General features: G+C 41.7%; 1 protein-coding gene across 14 annotated transcripts in view; it reads left to right on the forward strand.

Annotated features, from left to right (window-relative positions):
- ptprsa (protein tyrosine phosphatase receptor type Sa) overlaps nucleotides 1-26,363 on the forward strand; it is a 228,123-nt gene that overhangs the window by 185,702 nt on the left and 16,058 nt on the right. For 8 of the 14 annotated variants that reach the window (XM_084954050.1, XM_084954049.1, XM_084954053.1 and 5 more), the window contains 7 exons: nucleotides 6,383-6,430; nucleotides 10,028-10,125; nucleotides 12,421-12,544; nucleotides 15,281-15,456; nucleotides 18,001-18,120; nucleotides 22,764-22,918; nucleotides 23,713-23,998. In XM_084954050.1, coding sequence (XP_084810176.1) covers nucleotides 6,383-6,430; nucleotides 10,028-10,125; nucleotides 12,421-12,544; nucleotides 15,281-15,456; nucleotides 18,001-18,120; nucleotides 22,764-22,918; nucleotides 23,713-23,998 — 1,007 coding nt within the window. The remainder of the gene's footprint in view (nucleotides 1-6,382; nucleotides 6,431-10,027; nucleotides 10,126-12,420; nucleotides 12,545-15,280; nucleotides 15,457-18,000; nucleotides 18,121-22,763; nucleotides 22,919-23,712; nucleotides 23,999-26,363) is intronic. The other 6 variants (XM_084954055.1, XM_084954056.1, XM_084954060.1 and 3 more) reach the window with 1 other exon arrangement.

A 26,363-nucleotide genomic window follows, 5' to 3' on the forward strand; every position in this document is an offset into this window, starting at 1 on the left:
GTTACACTTACACCCACATGTGCTACTCCAAAATGATTGCATATGTACTTTTGCGAGTCCCCCCATATCATTGTGTTTGACATAATTTGCCATCATAACAGCCTGTAGGCTATAAGCATGTGTTTGCCATATCCCCATTAACCGCTGATGAATAAGAAAGAGTTTGAAATTTTGTGCATTGTCAGGCCTGTCTTTTTTATACCCTGGCTTTCTACGTGGTTCCATTTTATCTTTTTTTCAAAAAGGTCTCAAAGACTTTAGAGTCAGACCTGTTACAGATCGTCAACTTTTCTTTAATATCAGGTGTGTTTCCAGAACCACTAAAAACTGCTGTAATTAAACCTATACTGAAAAAGGACAATCTTGACAAGACACAAATGAACAACTGCAGGCCGATCGCATATCTCCAATTTTTAAGTAAGATCGTTGAAAAAGCAGTTTCTCAACAGCTCAATTACTTCTTAAAACAGAATAACTGCTATGATGCCTTCCAGTCAGGTTTTAGACTGAACCACAGCACTGAAACCGCTCTGACCAAAGTGTTTAATGACATATGTCTGAATACAGACAGTGGAAAAATGTCAGTCTTAGTTTAACTGGATCTCAGTGCAGCATTTGATACAGTTGACCACAACATATTACTCAAACGACTGGAGAACTGGACAGGTCTTTCAGGAACTGTACTAAACTGCTTCAAAACATACTTAGAAAACAGGAAATACTTTGTATCAATAGGTAACTTCACATCTGAGCAGACAAGTATCACATGTGGAGTTCCCCAAGGTTCCATCTTGGGACCCCCTCTGTTTAACATTTACATGCTCCCACTGGCACAGATTATAAAGAACAACAAAATAAACTATCATAGCTATGCAGATGACACACAAATATATATCACAATGTCACCAGGAGACCGAGGCCCTGTACAGGCTCTTGGTAAATGCATTGAGGAAATTAATGACTGGTTGTGCCACAATTTTCTCCAGCTAAACAAAAACAAAACTGAAGTAACAGTCTTTGGAGCCAAAGAAAAACAATTACAGGTCACCAGAGAACTACAATCTATACACCTAAAAACCACCAACCAGGCGAGAAGTTTGGGTGTAGTGATGGATGCAGACCTAAACTTAAGCCTAAACACATTAAGACAATAACAAAGTCAGCTTACTATCACCTCAAGAATATTTCAAGGATAAAAGATCTGATGTCTCAACACGACCTGGAAAAACTAGTCCATGCATTCATCTTTAGTAGGCTTGACTACTGTAACAGCATCTTTACAGGTCTACCTAAAAAATCAGTCAGACATCTACAGCTCATTCAAAACTCTGCTGCTCGAGTCCTCACTAAGACCAAAAAAGTGGACCACATCAGTCCAGCTCTGAGGTCTTTACACTGGCTGCCTGTCCATCAGAGGATAGACTTTAAAGTCCTGATGCTGGTCTATAAAGCTCTGAATGGTTTAGGACCAAAATACATCAGTGACCTCCTGACCCAGTATGAACCTTCCAGATCCCTCAGGTCATCTGGATCCTGTTTTTTATCAATTCCCAGAGTCAGAACCAGACATGGAGAAGCTGCATTCAGCTTTTATGCTCCATATATCTGGAACAAACTCCCAGAAAGCCTCAGATCAGCTGAAACACTCAGTTTATTTAAATCCAGGTTGAAGACTCACCTGTTCTCAGCTGCATTTGAATAAAGCACCAAATCTGCACTGTTTTACTTTTAAGCTTAAATTTCAAAACTTATATTCTAATTACTGATTTTATCTACTGTTCCTTTTTTTTTTTTTCATTTTAAATCATGCTTTTTATTTGTTTTTGTTTTTTGATGTTTCTGTAAAGCACTTTGAATCACCTTGCTGTTGAATTGTGCTATATAAATAAACTTGCCTTGCCTTATTTCTGATGATCATCTGCGCTAAAGTCTGGTTTCTCCAGCCATAGCTTTCTGACATCTTCCCCCTGGCTTTCATTCAGACTGATTTTCTGTTTGTTTGCCTTTTTTTTTTTTTTTTATCATCAAGCCTCCTGTGATTTGACCACACTGACATCTACGGTTTGTTGACTCTGGTCTTAGCCGCAGTGGAAGTGTTTTTCTTATGCTGTCTTTGTTTCGGTTAAGTTTCAGTGTCCAGTTACAAGCTGTGGTGTGCAAAGAAAAAAAAATGCAGTTGGCACATCTGTCGGCCAGTTACCTTCCAAATGTATTGTAGCATAAAAGCTCGCTATGTATCTAAGTAGCCTTTGTACAGATTGGTCCAAACAAACACAGCTAATAAGGGAGACAATTCTCCATAAGTAGAATAAACACACCCAACCTAGTGTCTGCTTGTTTCTTTTCTTGTATTTCTTCGTTTATTTTTTTGCCTGCCGTCTTTCTGTCTTCGAGCCGGGATGTTTTTTTGGCCATCCATCTGTCATCCATGGCCAGTCTCTGCTCCATCAAAAGGCTCAGATTTCAAAATAAAGCATTTCTCTTCAGCCCGGACATGCCGCCTTGAGTTTGTATCTTCGAAGGAAAGAGAGATTTCTTTACATCAGAGGACAGAGAAGCAAGGAGACTCACAGAGACACTTACAGAGAAATGCTACTGTTCCCATCTTTATCTTGCTTGGCATTCAGAGTCCTATCAGAGGTTTCTGTAACCACAATGTTATAGTGGCCGCTCTTACGTTTTGAGATTTTCTCCTGTGCTTACCGCTGTCCTTCAGCCTTCCTTAAATAATAGTCACTCTCATTACAAATGCTTGCTCTCTTTTATACAACAGTCACCAGTATATGTTAAGACTTGTCTTTATACTCGACGAGCATTCTCATTCCACAGCCTCGCCGTTGTTCCGCAGAATTGGACGCTGTCGTTATCTCCGCACCCGGGGAATTTAATTTAAATGGACATTTTAGCCCAATTAAGTGGGCCGGTGAGCATTTGTGAACATCCCCATCAGCTAATAGCAACCATTGTTCAAATGAGCATACTCCCCGTGCAGTTATCCAAGGCCTCTCCAATCCAGCCGAGCATATGCGGTGTCGGCAATGTGTGCTCGCTGACCCCTAGTGCTGAGGAACATAAAATATGTTTTTGATTAGCCTTCCAACAGGCATCATGTTTCAGAGAGAGTGTGCACATCTTGTGTGTTTGTGCACGCCTGTCCATGTATGCTTAAAAGCCTGTAGGTGATATGACAGCCTCACAATGACATCCCATAACTCCTTGGGGCACAGAGTGACTTGTTTTGTCATTATCTTCCATTGTGCCTAGGGTTTAATTGGCAAATGGGGCCAAAGTAATGAAGCATCACGACTCGGTGGATATCTACTGTCTATCTGCAGCTAAGCCCTCCCTTTCGCCCGGAGTGCTCGCTTTTTTTTCTTCATCATTTTATTCTTTTTCTACTCTTCTTTATATTAAAGTTAAAGCTTTTTTCCTACAATAGTTAGTGATTATCACAACGCTCCAACTAGCAATAAATAAATAATTAAATGTACTTATAATAAACATTTTGATGTGATGAGTTCGATTTCCTGAGGGTCATATGGGGTATGATCAAAATGTTCTGTGACTGCGGCAACATGATTTGAATTTGACCACCATCCCTCAGCGTTATGTGAAGTCGTTTGGCTGTGACACACTGCCTCCAATGCAGCTGCCATGCTTGGAACACTTTCTGAATGCATTCTTCAGTGCATCACACTGTTCTGCTGCTGCAGCCCTGATGTCCTGATGTAGCACTCAATTGTAATTGTGCCACATTTCAGGACCTTTGCACTCAATGTCTTCCATTAGACTCATCATGAGTAGAAGTTGAACTCAGCACACAACCCGGTAAATTTTGGAAAAAATAAACAGCAACCCTGCTCCTGGTCGTGATCCTAAACTTGTATTCCATCTTGGGTCTTGGAAACTGTGGACTCTTCTCTTTTTAAAGCTGCTGTTTAGTCATTAGGTTGCTGATGGAAATGATCACAACTTTAACATGAAGGTGCTAAAAAGTGGCCAAAAAGGCTTGTACCGGGCACCCCGTGCTGATTGGACTTGGCACCTCTTGCATCGACATGACCGTGCAATGCTCTTGATGTCAGCAGCGGTGGAACTTTTCCATTTAAAAACAATCTTGCAGCAAACGCAGCCCCAGACCATCACACTACCACTACCATGTTTGACTGTAGGTGTTATGTTCTTTTTATGAAACGCTGTGCTAGCTTTACACCAGACATTACGCGACTCGGACTTCCCAAAAAGTTCACGTTTTGTCTCGTTAAGAATATTTTCCCAAAAGTCTTCATCAAGATTTTTTTTTGGCAAATGCGAGACAGGCCTGTGTTCTTTTTGTTCAAACTGTTCATTATGGATGCTATTTTGCCCAGTCTCTTTTATAATGTTGAATAATGAACACTGTCCTTAATTTGGGCAAGTGAGGCAATGAAGGTGCAAATTAGATGTTGAGTTCTTTTGTGACTTCCTGGATGAGTCGTCACTGCGCTCTTAGAGTAATTTTGGTGAGCCAGTCGCTTCTGGGACACTTTGTTCTGTTTTCTCCATTTGTGGATAATGGCTCTCATTGTGGTTCACTGGAGTCACGAAGCCTTAGAAATAGCTTCGTAACCCTTTCCAGACTGATAGATGCCAATGGCTTTGTTTCTCAGTTGTTTCTTTAAACCCTGGCACGATGTGTTGCTTTTTCAGATCTTTTAGCCTACCTCACTTTGTCAGACAAATTCTTTTTAAGGGATTTATTGATTCAGCATGTCTAGCAGTAATCAAGTCTTGTTGTGGCTGTTGAAACTGAAATCAGCTTTCCAAAAACTGTGGTTATTCACAGTAAATTTATGATCTATCAAGGTTTTTGTGGGGGTGCAATTCCTTTCTTACATATTTGTCTAATATTGAAATTCATTTGGTTATCTAGAAGGTGCGAGTGTGACAAATATGTAACAAAAGAAAACCTCTGCATACAGCATATAAAATAATACATATGTTCTTCACTATATTTATCTACAAAAGAAGCATCACTCTCACGTCACAACAACTTGAACGGCCAAGTCCTCCCGTTCACAGTTCTGTGGAAACACACACATAACACACACTTCCGTATGAACATAATCAGACATGCCTGTACTTTCTTCATGCTGTGATGAATGACGTTTAGAGACAGCGGTTCAGAGCACCACCCACTAGGTTTAATTAGTCATTGTCACAAACCAATTAGGGAGAGGGGGATGTTCAATGTCTTCATCTCACTGCGCTCCTTTTGCATCACTGCAGTGACGTCTTGTCTTCTATAGACGTCAATGTAAAGCCATGAATGCTTGTTTTTGCAGCTATATTTTGGAGACTCAAGCGTAACTGTTTGTTTTTGTTTTCGTTAATAATAAAATCCCGCTTTAGCCTGTAAGTCTTCTAATCTTGATTCCGTTACATTAATTTCTCACTTCTTACACGTGAAGCTGAACATAATATCTCGATTCAGTTGGATAAAACTTGCCATCTTTGTATCACGCGATCGACCCTATCACTCTGATGACAGCTTTCAGCCTGTGCAAAATCTATTTTTCTTTGCTTGATGGGCAGGTTGGACACATCCCATCACATGCCATCTCTTGGCCACATGTCCTGTTAATACTGTCACAGATGGCTCCTTTCTGCTTGAACGGTCGGGGACACCTGTGTCTACACGGACGTAATATCGGCCGGTTGGAGCCCCGGAGGACTTCTACTCTGGAGCAGATAAGATTTTGAACCGTCACCACCCTCCTCGGAGCTCCGACTCCCATCAGCTCCGGCTCCACAGCTGTCAGCCAAGAATGCGGACACTTTTCCACACCTTTCACTCTGGGTGCTTTGGCACGAAGCCACAAACAAAGGAACCTTTCAGAGTTAGTTTTCACCAGCAAACATAAGCTGTTTTTCCCTTCTCTGTCTTCCTCACAGTCCTCCGGATGGGGCCTTTCCAACTGCTGTTTATAAAGGCTTAAATATAGCAAATCTATTTTCTTATCGCTGATCTCTATAGCCGCTGATATGGGGGTTGGCAGACGGAATTTTTCCGCGGGCCCACAGAGGCTGACACCCTCAGCCAACCAGTCGGCCCCCAAGTGGGAATCTGGCACTGACTGCTAATTGGTGGTGGACGGGAAGTTGTGTTAAGATTTGGAAATGTTTGCCCTACTTTATCACGTCTGTGTGTCAGTTTGGCCTGAAAACTGAAATAACATAATTTAGGCCACCCTGTGGGATGAACTGAGGTAATATTACCCTTGTGTTTTACTTCATGCCCTTGTGTTATGTTGCACATTTCATATTTTCTGTTAACATGGCATTTTGTGTTGCATTACAGCCTTTTTGAAACCATTTCCTTTATGTCTGCTGTCCTTTACAGATTCTGGTCTAAGCAGTCCTCAGAGTGAAGCAGATTTTGACTATGAAAGTTAGTCACTATGCTCTCAGAGTTTGCGTACCAGCTTTCTTTATATACGTATGGTTTGTGTGTGTGTGTTTTATTTTGTTTTAGGTGTTTGAGCACCGCTTGCCTCAATTTCCAAATACATCATTTGCATTTGTTTGTTTTTTCACATGATGCAGCAAAATTTGAGCACTAATTGATTTTATGTTTGTTTCTATTGGTCCACTAGGGTGTTTTTTTTTTTTTCCTTTAATTGGATCACAATATTCACTCGGGCTGTTGGCTGTGCATTAATCTACCATGCATAAATAACCTGTGCGATCACTTCCGTTCATGTATAGCTGGTTAATAAGTGGAGGTTTTTTCCCAAATACAACTTGTGTTATTCCTTTTTCTCTTCCTCCCAATCCTTACCTCCAAGCTGTTGTTCTCCCGTCTCCCTCCTCCTTCACCACCACTGCTCCATTTCCATTCTGAACCAACGGGGTCTTTTTCTGTGCTCAGAGATAACAAGCAGAATTAATTAAAGCAGTGGCAAACAATGGCTCGACATTTGATCACCCCCTCTCCTGCTCACCGCAAAAGAATCACCCGAAAGAAAAAAAAGGAGTTTCTGGTTTTCACTCTTCCCCCAGTTTTCCCTCTTTATTTTCTTTGCTTATCCACAGGCAGACGTCGACTCTTTAAAATGGAAATACGCGACATCATAAATAGGCTTTTGGAAAGACCGGCTTGGCTTTTCGAAAAGAATGATTATATTTCTCAGGCATATCGACTGCAGATCAGGAGACTGGAACTGTGTAATTAGATGTTTTTTTGTGACGTGTGTTTACTAATCACTATGTTGATTACAGCGGGAGAAAAATAGGATAGTGGATAGATAGGGGGGGGTGGGAAGCTTTGGGAATGAGCGTTGTGGGAGAGAAGGGGCTGACTGCTTCAGAGTTAGGTTAAGAAAGAACAGCAATTCACCCTTGATTGACTTTGCTTGGGTAAGCTTAATAGTCAAGTTTAGCTTAGAAGCTAAATATTTTCTGGGAAATAACATTGCAGCGCGCCTTCAGGTGTGGTAGATTCATTTGTTTGGAGTGTAAAGCACGTAGTTTATATTATATTTTATTAGCAAAATGAGGCATCAAAAAGCAAACAGTACTAATTATGCTGATCAAACAAATTGAATTGCATATTTGCATCAGGCTCTTATATAAGCCTTCTGCAAATAAGTGCTTCTTACCTCCTCCAGTTGAGGTAAACAAATGCCCTGGTCACTTTTTTTTTTTAAGAAAAACTGTAAAAGGATAACACACACACACACAAATTGAGATACGTGCACATGCAAAGAAAACTACACACACCACGCGCGCACAAACCCCAACACAAACAGTCTTTGATCTCCCCTCAAACAACCTCTTGCTCTTGTTTTCCCAAAGAGAAGTAAGGGCCCCTCGTTTGAACACGCATTTACTTATTTCACTCATAGCGTCTGATAGGGTTTTCCTTTGAAAGCGAGGCTAGTAAACTGACAACCAAATTTCATTTTTCATCTTCTTTTTCCTTTTTTTTCCTCCTTCCTTGATATCCATCGTAATGAATTCTTACAGCAGAAGCCGTTAATAACCTCGGCTCATTCCAAAGCGCCGCCACAGAGCTTTGTTATCTCACTGAGAAAACTCAAGTATGAATAAACAAACAGTTCTGCTATTACCCGACAAGGTTTCCTTAAGGTTTGCAATTAACATGCTTAATTGAAACACAAATTCAACATGGGCTTTAAGAATAGGGGCAAACTATTAAGTTTGTCATTTAAGTGGTTTGCATTTTTTGTAAAGTAGACTGTTAATACGGCATGTCCGTGTCCGTGCCCAGAAGATGCCACGGCGTCCATTTGTCTCATGTGTACATTGTAATCTTTATGTACTTGAGACTGCCACATTGTTATATCAGTGTAAAATAAATTACCATCACTAATATACTGTCAGCACAGAGAGCTGGGTCCCAGCCCCCCCCCCCCCCCCCCCCCCTCTTAAGCGCAACAAAACACGGGTGACCCCCCGTGACATTGGAGGGGGGTATTAAGCATCGTATAAAAGGGAAAGTTAAGGATGGTTAATGTGATTATGCCGATTTGCATGCCCAATTAACCCTGAATTTTTCTGAGGTGGTGTCAACATTTTGTTGACTTTTGACCTCAATGCTCTGCAGGAAAAGAGGCCTTGTGTTTAAAAATATGGAAGTGCTAAGTATTGCCAGTCGGCGTGCAGGGACAGAGCCACAATCTACAGTTGCGCCATATTCCATTACATGGCCTCAGTATTATGCTTCTAAATGGATTAGCGACTGGAGTGCACAGCAGTGCTGATAATATTATAGTAGCTGCAACACAATATTCAGTGGATATTGAAGCAAGGAGGAAAAAAAACACAATTTTCCCCACCCATTTAAAAAAGCGTGTACTTTTAGTGAATGCCTTGGGATAAAAAGCAGTAGGATTTTTGGGGAGGGGTGGAAGTGTATGTTGGACTGCCTGTTTTTGGTATTGGAAGGTACCGTTGGGGTATTCGTCATTGAGATAGTGCCGAGCAAAGCGGCAGATGAAGGAAAAGGCTATTTTGCTTGCTTTGCACTAGCAGGCTGAAATGGAGCAGCTCACTGTGTCACTCAGCATCATTCACACTCCTAAACCTTCTGATCCCTCTCACACCTCCCTTCCTATAAGCCCCCCCCAGGTCAGGGCTCGATTCTAGAATACGATTTTTATAGAGGCAGCAGTGAAAAGTGGTCGCCGTGCTAACAACGCTGCACAAACAGAGCACTGCAGATTAAGGCTGCGCTAACACCGTGGTATCCATGTACAGCTAGTGAAAAACAACTAAGTCAACTTAAATTTGAAATGTCCTACTTGATCGAGACGATTCAACGACTCAACAGTATTCCCATTGAGTTGTGAGGTTTTTATTCAAATCATCTCTTGTTGATCGCAGTCGAGCTGAAAGCAAATGTTACTTTTGATTGTCTCTAATGAGGAGTTCAAGGCAATTTTGTCAACATGAGCATTCTGTTGATTGAAAGACCAAAATGGGGGTCTTTGTGATGATTTGTGGGGCTCCTCGTCTGATCTCTCCATCAAAAACTTTTATTGTTCCTCTTATGTCACATTAAACTAATTTCCCAAGCTATCACAATTATTGATGCCTCTGAATGTTTGAGCTATAACTGGCTACGCTCTGCAACTTTTTGTTCCTATTGGTCCGCCTGTCCGTCAGCATCGTGATTGCAGTGGGAATAATTACAATTTGGTCTGCGGATGTATAACACAACCCTTTCTGGCAAATAATCAATCAGCCCCGCAAGATAAACTTGGCTATTTTTGAGCTCTGGCCTGGTCCAATCAAGTGCGTATAACATCACCAGTCAGCACATTTTTCTTTGCTTTTTTTTTTGCTTCCTCATCACTAAAACCCATTGTCCCTCGTTATTTAAGCAAAGATCAAAAAAACAAGTTACCTGTACTTTAAATGGCATGTGTGAATGTTTAGAACCAGTGTCCCGTGTGCTGTACTGATACACTTTCTTTCCTTTCTTCCCTTGTGTGGAATGTCTCTCTATGTTTTTGGCGAGCAGGTATGATGAATCATCCTCCTATCCCTATCTCAGAGCTGGCTGAACACACAGAACTTCTCAAGGCCAACGACAACCTCAAACTCTCCCAGGAATATGAGGTGGGTGGGCCAACGATTCAAACGTGAAAGTTGCCTTACAGTGTTGATTTCTGTCCAATTGTGTTTTCATTGGGGGGGAAAAAGGACAGTCTCATCCGGTATGCTCTATTGTCGCATGCTTCTTCTTTTGAATTCTTTCTTTTCTGCTTGTTTTGCGTATGTGCGTGTTGTAGCTGGTGGTACTTGAGCAATTACGGTGTTTACAACAAGTATCACATACATTAGCAGCCTCCACATGGCAAAGAAAGACCTCTGCTAATGTGATTTTGGGAAAAGCGCACACTGGCACTCAGGCTTTAACATGGTATGTGTGGGAGTGTGTGTATGTTTGTGTGCAGAGGGGATAACTGAGCTGTCTGAGCTCTGAGACCGCAGCGGTTATAAATGACACCAGAGTTGATTAGAAATCAGGAGCGCTGAATCAGCTCTCGTTTGCATACAAGCAATATCCCCTCCCCACCATCCCTAAATCACTGTGCCTGTCGTCTCGCTGCATACCAGGCTAAGGTGGGAAGCGGGTACACCAGCACAGATTGCCGTCATCATGCCCGCTGGTGGATATTGGCGGATAACGACTTCTAATAGCAATCCTGTATTTCTTGGGTATCTATTATTCATAAATCCACATCCGGGCTATATACCAAATGGACAAGCTTGTTCCGTTCTGCGGGGGAAGAGAGAGACGAGAAACGTGACGCCAAAGTTGACACTTTGCTGCAACTTCAACTTCTAATTACTTGGTTTTGAGAGAGCCTTAAACCACCGGCTCATCTCTGTCTTCTCTCCCTCGGTCCGCCTGCCCCTTTCGCACAACCACCCCCCAGGAAAAATAAATGACCAAATTAAATAGAGAAGTGTAATTTTAATTTTGTTATTTTCTTGATGAATGGCTGCTCGTGCCGGCGCCCCGGCTTGCCAAGCACAGCTCTACAGGGCTTTGACTGATTGGTTTTTAGCCAGGCGGGATGTGCGAGCGGAGGAAAAAATGGAGGGGAAGAGGGCAGAGAGGAGAGAAGGGAGAGAGAGATGAGGTGGAGAAGTTTTGGTTAATGATGAGGATTCAGCGAGGGGAGAGAAAGCGGGAGAGTGGAGATGAAGAGAAGATAATCTCAAGTACAAACGGAAGCGAGGAAGGCAAACCGCGGCTCTGCGTGATGATACTGAAGTCGCAGAGTTTATCTGTCTGCTGTCAGGCGCTCAGGAGGCGTCGTCCTGCCAAGCCTGTCACGTGGACACGAGCTGTCATTCATCTTCAGCCATCATCACGGTAAAAAGGAGGAGAAACGGGGAGAAATTCTAGTTTTACAAGAGAAAATATTCTGCCAATTTTTTACATTTATAAATTTCTTAAATGTCATTTGTGTAAGAAAATATTGAAATGTGAAATACACGGATGTTGTTTGAAGGTTTTTGCACTGAGGGAGAGTTGGGGGGGTTTTTAAGAGAGAAATGACCCCAATCTTTTTATGCAGACATGAATACTCACAATTAGTCGGTCATAAGATGATCTGAAAGGAAAAATATAGAGAGTAGGAGAGGTCTTTAATAGTAAACTTCAGAGAGAAGACAGTAGATAAAAAGTGGAAGAGTTTGAAGATGGAGCGGTGCTGATAAGGAAAACGGGGATGTCGAAAAAGGCTAGAGAAAGGGAAAAAAAGCCAGATGAGGCTAAAACAGAGGGAATCTCTCATTGCTGTAATGATTGCGTGCTGATTGCATGTTAGATTAGGTTTCCAATTGGACTCAGTTTCAGCTTCAGTCTCTCTCTCTCTCGCTCTCTCCAGCCCCAACTGCAAATATCATTCAAGCCTCCATCCCCATGCCAACACGGCACCAGACGCCTATGAGCAAACATCGGCTCATAATGGAATACTTAATTATCCTGGCGAGGGAGCGGAATAGTTATCTAGAATTCTCGTATTTTTAAAGAGACGGCTGAATTTGTCTTTCACCCAAGTGTCGAGGCTCATTCCACGAGTCTCCTGTCAAAGGGGGAAGAGCCGTCGCCTTTATCAATATTGTTATTTGTCATTACGCACCCCCGCCGCATTAGTGATCTTGATAAAGTACCGCGTGCGGCTGCTGTATCAGAACCAGTCGGCGTGCAGATTGTAATGATACCGTGTTCTTCTTTCTCTCAGGGAAATCAACCTTTCTATCTCTCCCTCCCCCGTCTTCCGCTCTTCTTTCTGTGATAGCACGGGGGTTGTATTGTTATTACTCAGCTTCTCTCGTGGCTCCTTTTGATTGCTTCCTTACATGTGCATGTTCTGCCTGTCTCTGCACCCCCGTCAGTCTATTGATCCAGGCCAGCAGTTCACCTGGGAGCACTCCAACCTGGAGGTGAACAAGCCCAAGAATCGTTACGCCAACGTCATCGCCTACGACCACTCACGTGTCATCCTGGCTCCCATAGAGGGTAAGGCTCAGCCTCATGCTCCGCACATCTTCGCCACCTCTGACATGAGCTCGTATCGCTGCTGTTTGATAAGTGCTCACACAGATTCAGCGTAAGTTATCAGTAAAAAAAGCAGAATATGTTAAATAATCAGCCGAGTGGAAAGCTGTTTCTTATTGCAGTGTGGATTTAAATGGGATAGATTAGCAATTTAATCCATCGGGACAAAACTTGACTAGATTATGGAACGGGATTAGGGCCACTGAAAAATATAGAGAGAGATATTTTTTGGGTCAGGACTTTTTTCACGCTTTCAACTCATACGTTTGTAAACATAATTGTTTATCCACCAGTATGCACAGGTGCTTTAATGCTGAAATACAGTTAATATTTTTCAATGGATTTGCCAAACTCCAGTTGTTTACTGAACAGCAGATTTGGTTTTAATGATTGAAACACGTCACATCCTTAGGGGTTAATAAAATATTCTGATTCTGAATTTTAAAGAAGTCCACTGTGCCGGCTCAAGTTTGGGTATGAAAAATGTTGAATTCAGTCATTTTTATCTTTAAACCTGTTCTTTTTTTTTTCCTACAGATTTCTAAGTATTGTGAAAGGTGGTCTATCTAATAAACGTGTGAAGCACCATATATGCTTACTGTATAACTTCTATGTAGAAAAGGAAGAAAAGTGAAATGTGCTGATTTTTAAACTCTGGACTTTTTTCCAGCTCAGCTTGCTACTGACCAGCTAAGCAGTTTACAGAGGCAAATTGGGGGGTGAGGCAAGGACTCTTTACAGCTCATCTTTAGGCCAAGCGCTTAGATCTCACACTCAAACCGAGTCGGGAGTTAAACCAGTGTTTTCAGTGTCCCATTTGTCTCATCACATCTACGCCCCTGTCTTGACTTCCCTCTAACTGCCTATAGACACGGTGGTGAGAATCTCGGAGCCAGAAAAATTCTTCCTCTGTCTGCTAAATCTCAAGGGACATTGTCAGAGGTAGTCACCCTTCACTGCTGACATTGTTCTGGCTTTGCATCACCAGAAGAGCTGCCGACTCTTTCACAGTAATGCCAAACTCTCTGCTCCAGAGTCCTCTCCTTTTGTGTGAAATAACTGCTCGGGCTAGATTTCGGTATCTTGCAGTAGTCAGGCCAATTTTAGGGTGCAGCAACATGCATAACAAAATTATCCCAGGGAAATAAAATGCCTCGTCCATAAATACATAAATTAATCAAGTCTGAAATTTCTATTTTACACTGCAGTGATTTTGCTATTAGTCGCAGCAGTAGAACAATTCATGCACGCCACCATTCTCTGTTCACTTAGCTATGACTAAAGTCAAGGCAGCCCAGTCAAATTGTGCAACGTGGTATCCGTTTTAATGACATTTGACTTTCTTTTCTCTTCTTTACTTCGATTCTTTGTTCTTTCTTTTCTTCTTTTCACCCTCCCTGCTCTTTCTGTCTCTCGCTCGGTCTCTCCCTTCCTCTGTATATCACATCCTTCCTCTCCGCCCGGGCCGTAGCCCTCACCGAGTCGCCTCTTTTAAACGAGTCCAGTCGAGTTTTTCATTGTTTGTTGCTTGAGCGAAGAGATGTCAGTCAAAGAGACATGACTCTCCGACACACAGATGCTGTCACGCCGAAGCCTCTTCTCAAATGGAGAGATTGTAGAAGTTGGTAAATGAAGATGGGTGATGCTCTGCCTTATCACTGCCAGACGCTCGATGTAAGACACTCCAATCACAAGATAATCCTGTTAACATTTAAAGCATTTTGTCCTTTAGTGACTCCTTTTTAAACTCAAGGGCACCTTGACTTGTGAGCACATTTACACAATTCTGTGCATTAAAAACATTTCAGATATTTCTGCACAGCAAAAGACCTCCTTCTAGCTAGATTTAGTAGGACCGGTGTATATCACAGCATGGTGGCAGGCTCAGGGGGACTGAAGCTAAATCTACCTCGTAGCTATGTTGGCTGAGAAGCTGTTTTACTTTCCACTATCTTCCATCATCTTTTTGGTCTGTTGTGGTGGTAAACACGATATCTACGGGAACCTGGAAAGAGCCACAAACGTAGAAAAGAAAAATGATAGAATATTGTGACAGATGTGTTGAATTAATTTAAAAGCGCACAAAAATCTGGTTTGTGATCATTACAGATGGGAGAACTGCAAAAGGCATAATTAGCTGTTAATAAAAACATAGTAAATTGCTAATAGATGCACAATACTGCATGAATTAAGCTTTGTAATGCAAAAAAATAAAAGAGAACCTCAGTGTAGAAAGCTGTTTACACTTCAGTGGTGTAATAAGTAAATTATTAAAACTCAATAAATGTGTATTAGTAACATAATAAATTACAAGTGAGTGAAGGCTTTTATTATCATCAGGTGATAATACCCCTTTCCTGACAAGTTTCTTAGAAGCTGACGTGGTCGACAGCATATTGAAAGACATTGCCATTGTAGTTTGGACAGTTTGGGAAATGTTACGGGAATTCAGCCAATTTCTCCTGACTAGTCTTATTCTGGTCTTCACATTTACACGTACTCCTTTCTTGGCTGGGAACTGTGTCAGTGCGTGTGACAACTGGGATTTACTGAGGCAGATGGCGTGATAATAATTGTGTTAATGAAAAATTCTGATAAATTAGGTTAGGAAAAAGAATAATAAAGGAAAAGCCATCAAAGGTACACGTTCCATCTTTTAATCTCTGTTTTTTTTTTCCTCTATCTGCCTATGTGTAGGTATAACAGGCAGCGATTACATCAACGCTAACTACATTGATGGCTACAGGAAGCAGAATGCTTACATTGCCACCCAAGGACCTTTACCAGAGACATTTGGAGACTTCTGGAGGATGGTGTGGGAACAGAGAGCAGCCACTATTGTCATGATGACCAGGCTGGAAGAGAAGTCGCGGGTAGGTCCACTCGGCATATCTGGACTTGTTTTCTGCACGCTTCTTTTTAAACCCCCAACCTTACAAATCGCTCGAAAATGATGTTTTCTTTTAAATGAGCCTTGGAATCAAATCAGTGCATTACACAACCAAGTACAACAACCAGCTGCTGAAAATGGCACAGCTTTACATTGATTTCCCAGTTGCATAACTGAACTCCATTGGTAGGCAATCAGACTTCATTTTCTTGGGATAGATTGCTTTCAGAGAACTGTAGATATTTGAAAGGGGTGGTTAAAGCAACTGGGGAGGCTGATAAAGCAGAGCTAACTCAAAGACACTCTACCTGCGCACATCTGATAAGTTAGGCTGCGTATCCACTGGGAGTACCTTCACAGGCTTAGCTCTGTTTTCTCTCCTTATTTGCAGCAGAAACCACAAGCTGTTGCATGTCCCAGAGAGCATAGCGAGTTGTTGAACTTAGACTCCTTAGTGCAGGAAGCTCAAATGAAATTTTAAGAACGGGAGTGCTAGAGTGCTGTAGAGTATTTGCAGTACCTGCGACCAGTCTCTCCTACAGCCATCTGTTGATTGTAGAATATAGAGAGAAAACGATCCAGAGAGAACAGTGGCTTAGATTCAGGAAGCTCAGCATCCTGTTTTTGTAATGTGTGAAGGAACTGGGTCCTAGCTTAGAAATGACAAATAAGACTACATTAAAGAAAACCTTAAATATTTGGTGGTGGGGGAATAGCGTTGAACGCAGTTTGTGATAATCACTGCTGCAAATGAGACCTGCACCTGTCATTTATTTGGTACACATTATGGGATATCAGCAGTTGAGACACTGCATCTCTAAGAATAAGAGAGGAGACTAACATTTAAGTATGTGAAGTTGCATAAACTTGCCCAGGCAATATATTTTGCTGATAAAATGTAACTTTATCCCATTAGCTCTAAAACACCATTATGTTTCATTGCACTTAAAATGGGAGTGGGGTGAGTGTGGTGTTTGGTAGTGGGGTTTTTTCATGTTTGGAATAGTAATGTAACAATTGCTCTTTGCATTGTTACATTGTTGCTGATCACGCCCATCCCTTTGTGATCATGGTGCTTTCAGCAGGATAACGCGCGTAATAATGTCATAAAGCTCAAATCATCTCAACGTGATAGTTCACTGTCCTCAAATGCTCTCCACAGTCACCACTTCACAAATCAATAGATCACCTTTGGGATGCATGAAAGATTCACATGGTGGCTGTGCAGCCATGATGAACTGCATGATGCTGTTATATCAGTGTGGCCCGCAATCTCTGAGGAATGTTTCCAGCACCTTGTTGAATCCATGCCCTAAGAACTTGGGCCAGTTATACAGGCAGCAGGGTCCCCAACACCATACTAGCATGATGTACCTATTAAAGTGACTAGTGGGTGCATGTATAATAATCCACTAATGTAATAATAATTCACTTAGAAGTTTAGCTAGAAATCATCCTGCCACATGATGAATACTTTTAATTAATTTTTTTACATTTTGTTCTCATGCTTCTGTGATTCTTACCATTTTCAGTGCAGGACCTTTTCATGTAAAGGATTTTTTTTTCTCACAGTGGATTGCCACTTTTACTTAAGTGAGTCCGCCGTGAAAATATTTAGTCCTCTCGAGGAGTCGACTTGTCTAAATGTCAAAAAGCCAACCATGATGTTTCGTGCTGTCGAGTCAAACCTGTGTCAACATCAGGCTCACTCACCCCAGGTGTCTCCACTCATTTTCCCTTTCTCCGTCCTCTTTTGAATTGTTTACCTACCCTCCATCCTGACATGCGCATTCCACTCCTGTCAAACGTGATCAGGGTTAGCGGGTGCTGGAGCTCGAGTGTCAGCTCGACCAGGAAATGGGAGAGAAAACTGGAGAGCAGCGTCTCCCTCGCAAGCTGTCACATCTGATCAGATGTCCGCTGGCACATCACACCCCATATTGAATGAATCTTTATTAGGTGGACTGACGTGGTTTGTGTGCTTGTGTGTAGTGCCACAGGACCAGAAAAAATGTTAACAGTCACAACAAATCAAGGGTTTGCTCTAAAAAGTGTTTTGTTTTGTTTTGTTTTGTTTTTTTCCTTAATAAACTTTTAAGAAGAGTCCAGGTTTCCGTATGAAGATTTGAAATTATAGCAGCTGTGATTATGGAAAGTCATCAAGTTCCCGAGATTTCAATTACATTCCTTGTGTTTCACATTACTGTTGAATATGTTTTGTTTTAAGAAAAAGGCTAGGAAGGAAGCAGGCTGGATTTGTGTGAGGTTGGTAAAGTTATGCAGTGAGATTGGAGTCGCTGTGACAGGCACATCTGTTCAGTGTGCATAATGTTGTTTCTCAGATGTGAATTATAGAGAAGCTGCCCCGGTGTTTCTGTCACCACTGCACTGTTTCAGTCCAAAGGAGAGCTTGCTCCGAGAGCACGCCATGATACGAATAAATGTGATTAAAAAAATGTCCTAACCGTGCCTTTTTATGTCCGTGAGGTTTTTCATGCTGTAGCTAATGCCTCTCTTTCTCTCCCAGATTAAGTGTGATCAATACTGGCCAAGTCGAGGTACAGAGACCTACGGTATGACCCAAGTGACCCTTTTGGACACGATAGAATTGGCCACTTTCTGCGTGCGCACTTTCTCTTTGCACAAGGTAAGATGGTTCCTCACATTGTTCGCCTACACACTAGCATTTGTACTCCTGTCTTATGTTTGATAAACAGTACTTGTCAATTCAAAAGTGATGTGCAAACATGTCCGAGCAAATGAATTACAGCCATTATCTTAAATGGTTCAAAAAATGAATAGCAGCGTCCTCATAAATGTCTTTTCAGCAAAGGGAGTGATAGTCCAGAGGACACGCCTTGTAGAAATACAAGCACAAGGTCTGCATAAATATTGGTATAAACCACATGGTATTTTTCTGCTTAAAGCGAAGATATGTACAAATAAAACCCTTTGTTTCTATTGTCCTCCCAGTCCAGCCCTTTTTACCTTGCACAGCTCTCTCGCTCTCCTCAATAGATCATCTGTTTATGTGCATCTGCCAAATTGGAGCACTTAGGTAAAGTGAGCAGAAGAGAAACTCAATATACATAATTGGCAGACTGCTCTCATGCTTCTGTGCACGCACACACAGCCCTGCACAGATATTCGGAGCTATGCTCACTGCAAAGACTGCAATCTCAAAAACGAGAAAAAAAAGTGGGGAAAATATTTATTCAAATGAAAAATTATCATAACAGGATAATCTTACTTACCTAGCTTTTAAAAACAAGTAAAAAAAAACATGATCGCATTGAACAGACTGTTTTGTTTTTATCAAATTTAGCAAGTAATATCATAGTTGTCTTCAAATGACACTATATGTTTATATGCTAAAAGCAGAAGAGCTACATCAGAAGCTACGGGACCCGTGCCTTGATACAAAGAAGCAATTTGAAATATCTTTATCGATACGTCTGAAAAGCTACTGGGGAGGTTGACAGAAAAAATGATAGTATTTGAACAAATATCCATTAACCATTATGATCTTGTTATAATAACAAATCCTGACTAAAAATAGATGTGCTTTTACCACAAATCTCCTGCTTAAAGGGGCATGAAGAGTCCATTTAGATATGTGACTCTTCATATGTGATTCAATTATGACAGAGCAATGTAACGGTGTATTAATTTCCCAAATAAGATATTACTCCAGTAATCATCTGCGTTGACTTTAAAAGGCAGAAAGGTTTGTTGTGTACTGTGTTAATGGCAGGAACACGCAACTGTTTCATTCATATCAATATGTGAAAATGTGAAAGGGATGCTTAAAGAAACTGTTTTTATAATCACGTTTTTGTTTTTATAATTTTATAATAGTAAAATGCTCTAAAATAAGAGGGGGGGGGCATAGTGTGTATTCCCTCTAATTAAGATATTTCATATGACGTATTGCAGTGCACTTTCTCCATGTGAATGAGCACATTCTCAAGACAGATTTTGCACATCCAAGCTTTCATTCATGCTTGTGCACAAATATCGGAAATGCTACATGCATAAATATGATGCCACACACAAACCAGTGTATTATTACCGCATATTGTCCGGCCACCAGCACACATACATTACATGCACCCTGTTCTCACTCGCAGCCCAATGCAAAGACAGGTTCTGTGATAGGAGCTGAACCAGCCACTGGAAGGATTAGATATTTCCAGAATTTTCCTTTTGCCAAGATTACACCAGTGTTAAGTCACTGTTGACTTTTTTTTTTACCTGAATTGTCAATGGAACAATGGATGCTGAGGCAAACCAGTGACAGTAAAGATAGCAACGTATCAGCAGCCGTGGCGCTTTAAAGCTGGTTGACATTCAGGGCCATTTACATTCTGCCGCTCTCAGCCTCTATCACACCCGCCGGTGCTTTCTTCTTTTTTCTGCTCACCCTCTTCCCTCTTGCTTATACCTGAAGCCATTGCCGGGATTTCTCACTGAGCTGTTTTCACTTTGTTGAATTTGTGTGAAGAATCAGGCGGCAGAGGCTGGCGGTAGTCACAAAGACAAACACACGGCGCATTCACAAAGCAGCTGCTGTGGTACATATCTATATGTATGTGTATCCTGCAGTGACGCAGGATTGTGTCCGCTGATAAATTCTTGACAAAAAAAAAAGACTTTAAAACCAGCAGCCAGGTAGCAGTCGTATTCATCCTGTCTTCCAACTCCAGAAATGGGGAATGTCCAAAAAAAAAAGGAAAACAAGAAGTAGGTCAGTTTGCTTTTAATTACCACACTCATTTATTCATTTATTCAGCAAGGAAAAATTCCCTCTGTCAGGCAAGTAGAAGCACTGCACTGAAATGCAAACAGTGCCTACATTAGAGGATCTTCTGTGAGGAGGGGGAAGCGGACAGGAAGATGCGAGGCTGATCTTTCTCTCCGTCTCTTTCTTCTTGTCCTTCACAAAAATCTTCCTCTGGATCCCAGTTTTGATGCCTCAGTAGTGGATTTTATGACAGGAGCTGTCAAACGGGTGTGTAATATGAGTGTTTGCCGCTTGTATCATGTCCCGAGTGTTCTCAGCAACAACAATGAGTACATGAGCACATGCACATCAGTGCTGATCAGCATGAAAATGATATCTACTACAACAACAAGTTCAAACTGTGTAAAATCATGATCAAAAGAAAGAAAAAGATTTCCCAAAAACTGCAAAGGCCATTTTGTAATTGAGAGCGGATTTAAACAGCTGTAAAATGTTTAAATATACGCTTATTTTATTTAATGTGATGCCAGCAACACATTTCAAAACAAAATCGTGACAGGGGCGTGTTTACCACTGGTTTGTATCACCTCTTTCTTTTTTTAGCAACACTGAGCTCTCAAAACTGCAGCTCAGCCCCAAACACAAACATGTTTTCCCATTCTTGCTTGAGAGGATGGGTTTTGAGCCTCTCAAAATGTTCGGCAATAATAAGATGTTCACAGCATGCTGCATGCGGCTCATCCACATCGAAAGGAGCGAGTTCAGGTGGTTCTGGCATCTGACAAGGATGCCTCCTGGGTGAGGTGTTTTGCCCCACCGGGAGGAGGCCACGGGGCAGACCCAGGACACGCTGGAGAGATTATATCTCTCGGCTGGCCTGGCAGCACCTTGGTGGATAAGCTGGAGGAGGTGGCTGGGGAGAGGGAGGTCTTGGCTTCTCTGCTTAGGTTGCTGCCCGGATAAGCAGAAGAAAATGGATGGATGGACGGACTGCATTTCCTGTGTCCGTAATGTCCATGCGCTTTAATGAACACCCAAACCCCTTTAAAGGACATCAGTGATAAGTGATCAGAATTTCTAAGTTTATACTGTAGCTGGTTTTCAGCTTTGTCCCTTTTTAATGTATTTTGTACTGGAGACTATGAAAGCAGCACATTCTTTGCAGTATTACACTGCAATTACACTGACACTTAGTCTTGAGTTACTGAGTTATTCTTAAACTGCTAAAAAACCTACTCACAAACTCCAGTGGATGCTTCTATTAAACCCAGTTATATTTATGACCATTTTCAGGACCCTTGTTTCAAACTTTTTGAATTTTTTCCACTTTCAGTCTTTGATATTTTGTCTCTGTGTTGTACAACTAAACTAAACTGGCATAGTGCAGAAAAGTAGACAGAGGAAAAACAAATGCCAAGACTCGGTCTGGTTTAAATGCCTAGGAATAAAAATGAGTTTTCAAGCGGCTCTTGTAGATGTCGAGTGTTGCTGAGGTGCTCATTTCAAGGGCCCAGGCTGTTTCAAAGTTCAGGGGCATCTACAGGGAAGGCCAGGTCTCCTCTATGCTTTAATCGGCTTCACAGTAAGACCAGAAGCATCTGGTCAGCTGATCTCAATGATCATTTCAGAGAATGTGTAGTTAAAACATCCAAAAACAGGGGAAATACAAGCTCGCTTGCAGGTGCCTGTCAGGACTTGAGCTGCTGCATTTTGGTTGCAGAGGAGAACGCAGCGCCTGGCTGATTCTCAAATAAAAACTACTCCAAAAAGCAAGCCTGGGTGAAATGAAGGTATGAACTAGTCCGTCTAGGCTCTCAGTCATCCAAGGTCATGGTAGTCGTAGGAGCTTGAAAAATCTTTTAGAACTAAAGAAACCTCTTGTATGAAAGGTGAAACATCCTCACACACTTGAACAAGTCCAGTGCCTTCTTTTTCAAGCATGGTTTGCCTTCTTAGCAAAAGAGAGAGAGGGCTTAGCCTTTTGCCTCAGGTAGAAGAAACTAACTGTAGCAACAGCATTTATCTGTTTATCAAATGTGTGATCAGCCCCGTGTTTTGGAGGGCGAAGACGAGTGAGGTTCAGGAGGTCCACTTCTTCGCTTCATCCACAATTTTAACTCGGTGAGACAGTCCAGCAAGGACAGGGTTTAAATGATTTCCAAATCAATACAATTTACACAGTCCCCCAGCTTTTCTATTAGATTTACTGTTGAAGCCATTGATGAGCTGCATGTGTTGAAAGCATTTCATCATAGATGATTTTAACCTAAAGAATAGTGCATTTTACTCATCAAGGCTACAAAGTGCAACTTTTTATTTGACCTGAAATCCTAGCTTTGTGGTAAGCTGATGTATCCACTAAATACGTCAGTATGTCAGCTTTCTGAATGTTTTGTGGTCTCACTGTACATCATCTCTCTGTAACAGCCAAGTTGCACAAAGCAGCACCATTATCAAGACACCATTTGGGTTTATAGACCAACAATAAAGCTACTGAATGACCCAGTGCAAACACAGTGCAACCAGCCTCTTTCTGTGTTATGCAGAATGGTTCGAGTGAGAAGCGGGAGGTTCGTCAGTTCCAGTTCACCGCCTGGCCTGACCACGGCGTACCAGAGTACCCAACCCCGTTCCTGGCCTTCCTCCGTAGGGTGAAGACTTGCAATCCGCCTGACGCTGGACCAATCATTGCTCACTGCAGGTCGGTTTGTAATTTGATTCACTTTTGTGCTTCAAAGGAACCGAGGAGTGGTTCTCGCACCGGCCGGTCTCCCAAAAATGAAGTCAAGCCCAGCATATGGAAAATCCCAGCTTCAGTAATGCAGTTGTTATTAGGTCATTGTGTGTCCGTGAGCCAACAGAATGGCAGGCTTTACCTGCGTACTTGCTATTATAGGTTACGTAACACACTTTACACCACCGCATACTCTCTTTCCCAAATGACCTCTGTCTCTTCTATTTTCAATTGGTCACAGCAGCCTTCTCTTTAATTTATGCTTTATTTCCCTGCTGCCATTCTCTCCACCTTTTTCTTTTCTTCTCTTTCTGTCAAAAAGCCTCAAAAGTAATCCCTTCCCATCTCCTTTGCGTCTCCCATTTCACTCCTTAGCTCTTCCTCCTTTTACGTGTGGTATTTCTCAGATGGCTTATTCAAATTGAAACCTTCCTTTTTGTCAAGATAAGATGACTTCAGTGAGTCCAAAGCACTACACAATAAAATTTAAATTTGACGGCTTGCTTCGCCCAGTCTCCATCACTGTCCTCCTGTTGTTCTATTTGTCATTTTCCTTCATTGTTTATTTATTTCCTCTCTTAGCTTTCATAACATCTCTCTCTTTGCGTCTTCCTATTCAATTATGCAAAGTGTGACTCCACAACAGAGCTTACAGGACTTGCTGTATATAAAACATTATAATGGCACAGTGAATTACACTGAACATATTCAATGCCAAAACACAAAGTAATTTTGTATCTTTTTTTTTTATTTTACTCCAGTGCGGGCGTAGGCCGGACGGGCTGCTTCATCGTCATCGACGCCATGCTGGAGCGCATCAAGCACGAGAAGACAGTCGACATTTACGGCCATGTGACACTTATGCGATCGCAGCGGAACTACATGGTGCAGACCGAAGACCAGTACAGCTTCATTCACGACGCTCTGCTGGAGGCGGTGGCCTGCGGAAACACTGAGGTGGCTGCCCGGAGCCTGTATTCTTACATCCAGAAGCTTGCCCAGGTGGAGAGCGGTGAGCACGTCACTGGCATGGAGCTGGAGTTCAAGGTATAGGAAATAAACCTATAAAACCTTAATAACCTTCTGACCATTTTAAGTGCACCATGCGCTGAAATTACAGGCTTTTACACCTCGCTTTGTTGTTGTTGTTTTTTCATTAATGAGCCCTAACTACATGTACCGATCAACTTTAACTTCTGCTGGGGTCAGACATGCAAATTATCAGGGAGCCTGCTTGGAGTTTTTCCTCAGAGTCACCTGCCAAGACAGTGGGAAATAACGAGCAGCCACAGATCAATGTCTACATTAACTTTCCTCTCTAGTCCTTATCATAACTAAATAATGAAGACGGCACCGGTATGTTTTTCTGACACCTTGTTTTAAGCCACTGTAAGCCTTTTAAATAAGCCTAGCTGCCAGCTTTATCTTCCCAGCAGTTATTCTGGATGCAAATCCAATTTCATTGCTTTTCATATTTTTCTTCATCATTATTTGCAGTGTGCTTAATTTTTGGTTTCAGTCATTGCTCTTTGCTTTGTGATAATGCATTTCTTTGTATTTTGATTTGGGGGTTTTTTGTTTTGTTTTGGTGTTTTTTCAGTGGTTCTTAACTATCAGCATCTGTGTTTCTGACAAGAAGCTGTGAAACTGAATTAGGAGACTAGGAAAGAGACAAATTGGATGGTTGCTGTCACTGCCTGGGTGGGTGGGGGGACTGAAAGAATAACATTTTAGCTGAGTGAAGATGCAGTTCATACAGTGTAGGATCACTGTAGAAGGTATATTTAAACTGCCTTATTTGAATGGCAGCTATTTGTCAGTTTTTTACGGATGCTGTCCAAGTAACAGGTGACTAAAAAGCAAATTTCCTTTACTTTCTTGTGCTTCACTTAAAACGTTTCATCATTTAGGTACACAATGCTATTGAGGTGTAGCATTTTTTTTCCAGAGCTAGAAAAGAGAAATAAGAAGCCCTTTGCTGTTGGGCCACATTGTTCATTTTTGAGGATTTTTGCAATAATATGCTTAGGCTAAGAAATTGGGTTTAATCTAGCAGGGGCAAGACAAAGGATTTTTTGGCTCAGAACAGCACGGATTTTCAGTTTTAAGAAAGAAAAAATTAATGAAAAAGCAGTAGGTGAGAAAGACAGCAAAGCATAGTGTTTACGTACAGAGGGGTGACTAATTAAAGGAAAAACATAAACCCTTGAATCCTGCGATGGGGAGACTGGGTGACCGCTACAGTGGGGGGATATTAGTTGGCATCGTGTACTTTTTCCTTTATACACCCGTTGCAATTCGTCACAGCCACCGGGCATCAATCTAGCTGACCATCTATGAGACATCGTGGCATATTAGAAAGTGCTCTCCATCACCACCATCAAACATCACATATCTTTTGGAAGAATGCTACTTGTAGAGTCACTGACAGTTAATTGAGTTGGGGCGCTTATCCTATAATTTGTCACCCATCCATAAAGTAAAGTCACCTCAACTTTGGCACACCAGTTAGCATCTGCTGACCTTGGATTACGCACACAGATTCTTGAATCATTCGTCATCGCTTTTCATCAACGCAGCCTCCCTACCAAGAAACAACAACAGTGCCAGTGCGATTAGTCTTTTTTTGGGGGGGTGTCTTCTCACTGGTGCACAACAGTGACGGAAACTCCACTGCCATCTGTATCGGGAAATAATGCTGAGCTGGCGTCAGGAGTCGAACGGGGATTAATAACATCCACCCTGCTGTCAGTACAGAGGGGGCAGGCGTGTGAGAAAAGGGGTGGTTGAGCTAAGTAATTAATACTTGATGATGACAAATGGAGGTGGAAGGCGAGGCAAGCGGAGGGAGGAACGTTTGGCTAATGAACAAAGGGACGAGTGTATACTAAGTTGGCAGTAAGGAAGTGATTTGACAGAATACTGCACTATAGGCGAGAGTGGGAGGGCACTGTCATTCTCAGGTAGAATACACAGTCACGCAGAGTTAAGCCATAACTGTTGGGAATCCCTGAACATAATTTTGTCATGAAGTAGTCAGACAAAAATGCTTTCTTGCTCACAGTATGTGCATTTTTATGGAGATTTATGCACATAACATGCTTGTAGAACGTATTTGGCAACAGTATGTGGATTACAACATACACACACAACAAAACGCTACTGAGCTGCTGGGATAAATTTCAATTTAAATAGAAGCAAGTATGAGTTGGGATTCAGCTGTTTAAATTGGGATCCAAGTCCAAACAAAAATACAAAAATCTTCTCGAGTTATATAGAAACAGTTATATACATATACAAAACTCTCACATGGCAATGCATAATTAATGCTGTCAAAGAAGTACACAATTGGAAAGATAGTATTTACTAGAAATAAACCGAAAACCTATGATCTAATAGATAGTAAATGTAC

The sequence above is a fragment of the Perissodus microlepis genome, chromosome 15 (genome assembly GCF_051167445.1).
Source record: "Perissodus microlepis isolate ML-2025 ecotype Zambia chromosome 15, ASM5116744v1, whole genome shotgun sequence".
In the NCBI taxonomy this organism is placed as follows: Eukaryota; Metazoa; Chordata; class Actinopteri; order Cichliformes; family Cichlidae; genus Perissodus; species Perissodus microlepis.